Source organism: Nematolebias whitei, chromosome 3 (assembly GCF_014905685.2).
Source record: "Nematolebias whitei isolate Nwh7 chromosome 3, NemWhi1, whole genome shotgun sequence".
Lineage (NCBI taxonomy): Eukaryota > Metazoa > Chordata > Actinopteri > Cyprinodontiformes > Rivulidae > Nematolebias > Nematolebias whitei.
In genome coordinates this window covers 24895197-24896312 of record NC_056500.1, presented here as the reverse complement: position 1 = coordinate 24896312, position 1116 = coordinate 24895197, and the positions used below count along the sequence as shown (strand labels likewise).

Here is a 1116-nt window from a genome sequence, read left to right as displayed (position 1 = left end):
ATGATCTGTGGTTTTGTTGAACCCAGAGTGCAGACAGAGGTGGGGAGCTCAAGGATAAAATAAATATTTACTTAAAGAAACAAAAAGGCTGAGATGGCAGCAAAACTTACATGGAGGATGTGAACAAGGAGACACAGAGGAAAACAGAGCATGAACGCCTTGGGAGGACAATCCACGATGAAGGAAAATCACAGAGATCCTGAATACACTAATGAGACATAACGACAAACACCTGGAGAGCTTAGAATTTAGAACACACACACACAAAACAAATGCTTCATTTTACATCTTCCCACAGGGATGTACTTTTTATACTGTTGACACAATTGTTGGTAAAACAATGAGTATGAAAGTTTTGGTTTTCTGTTGGGACCTAATTACTTGCAAGTTTCAGTGAGATGTGTTTTTTTCTGTCTTCCAGGTTCTGCATACAGTCTACAAGGAACCAAGGCCAGCCTCAGCAGCGCTCCTGCAGGTCCCCAGGGTCTAAAGAAACATTTTGTTAGGGGCAAGCTAGACTGTGACAATCAGCAACCAGACCCTGAGCGCCTCTTCCAGCGCTGTTTCATGGCGACTGTTACATCTGCCAACATGGAGAGCCCTGCATAGAAGAAACAGTTATTACGTTTTTGTTTATCTTTAATTTTTTTTGTGATGTGCACATTCAGCATTGTTGTTTATTTATCAGAAGTGACTCCATTAATTATCTTTAAATTAAAAGCAAAGAATTATTTTAAAGAATGCATCTTTCCTGCCAACTTTGTTACAGGCGTACAGGATTTTTTTTTAAGTGCCACCAGTGCCTGTACCCATTCTGCCATTACAGATTTATGTGGAACATATCCTGTGCTATGAATAAGGTAACTTTTTGCCTCAACTGCCAGAATGTAAACAAATCACAAGAGAATGAGGGTTTATAGGAGCAGACATGCAGCTGGAGAAGAAAGATGGATTTTGTGACTGTTCTATTTTCTGCCACTGGCTATCATTTTTACTGACCTTAGGCTCATTAAACACAAAACTCAAAGCTTAAATATGCCTAAAAATCTTGATCAGTCTCAGATGTTCATGGCTGAACTATAGATTAAACAAATGAATGTGTTAAAAATAGAAAGA

The 1116-nt window shown here is 38.9% G+C and overlaps 1 protein-coding gene across 1 annotated transcript in view; it reads left to right on the top strand.

Moving 5' to 3' along the window:
* LOC119407897 (protein shisa-like-2A) overlaps positions 1 to 609 on the top strand; it is a 16732-nt gene extending 16123 nt beyond the window's left edge. The window contains exon 3 of the mRNA XM_037674726.1: positions 422 to 609. Within this exon, the coding sequence (XP_037530654.1) occupies positions 422 to 609 (188 nt within the window). The remainder of the gene's footprint in view (positions 1 to 421) is intronic.
* Positions 610 to 1116: the final 507 nt, after the last annotated feature.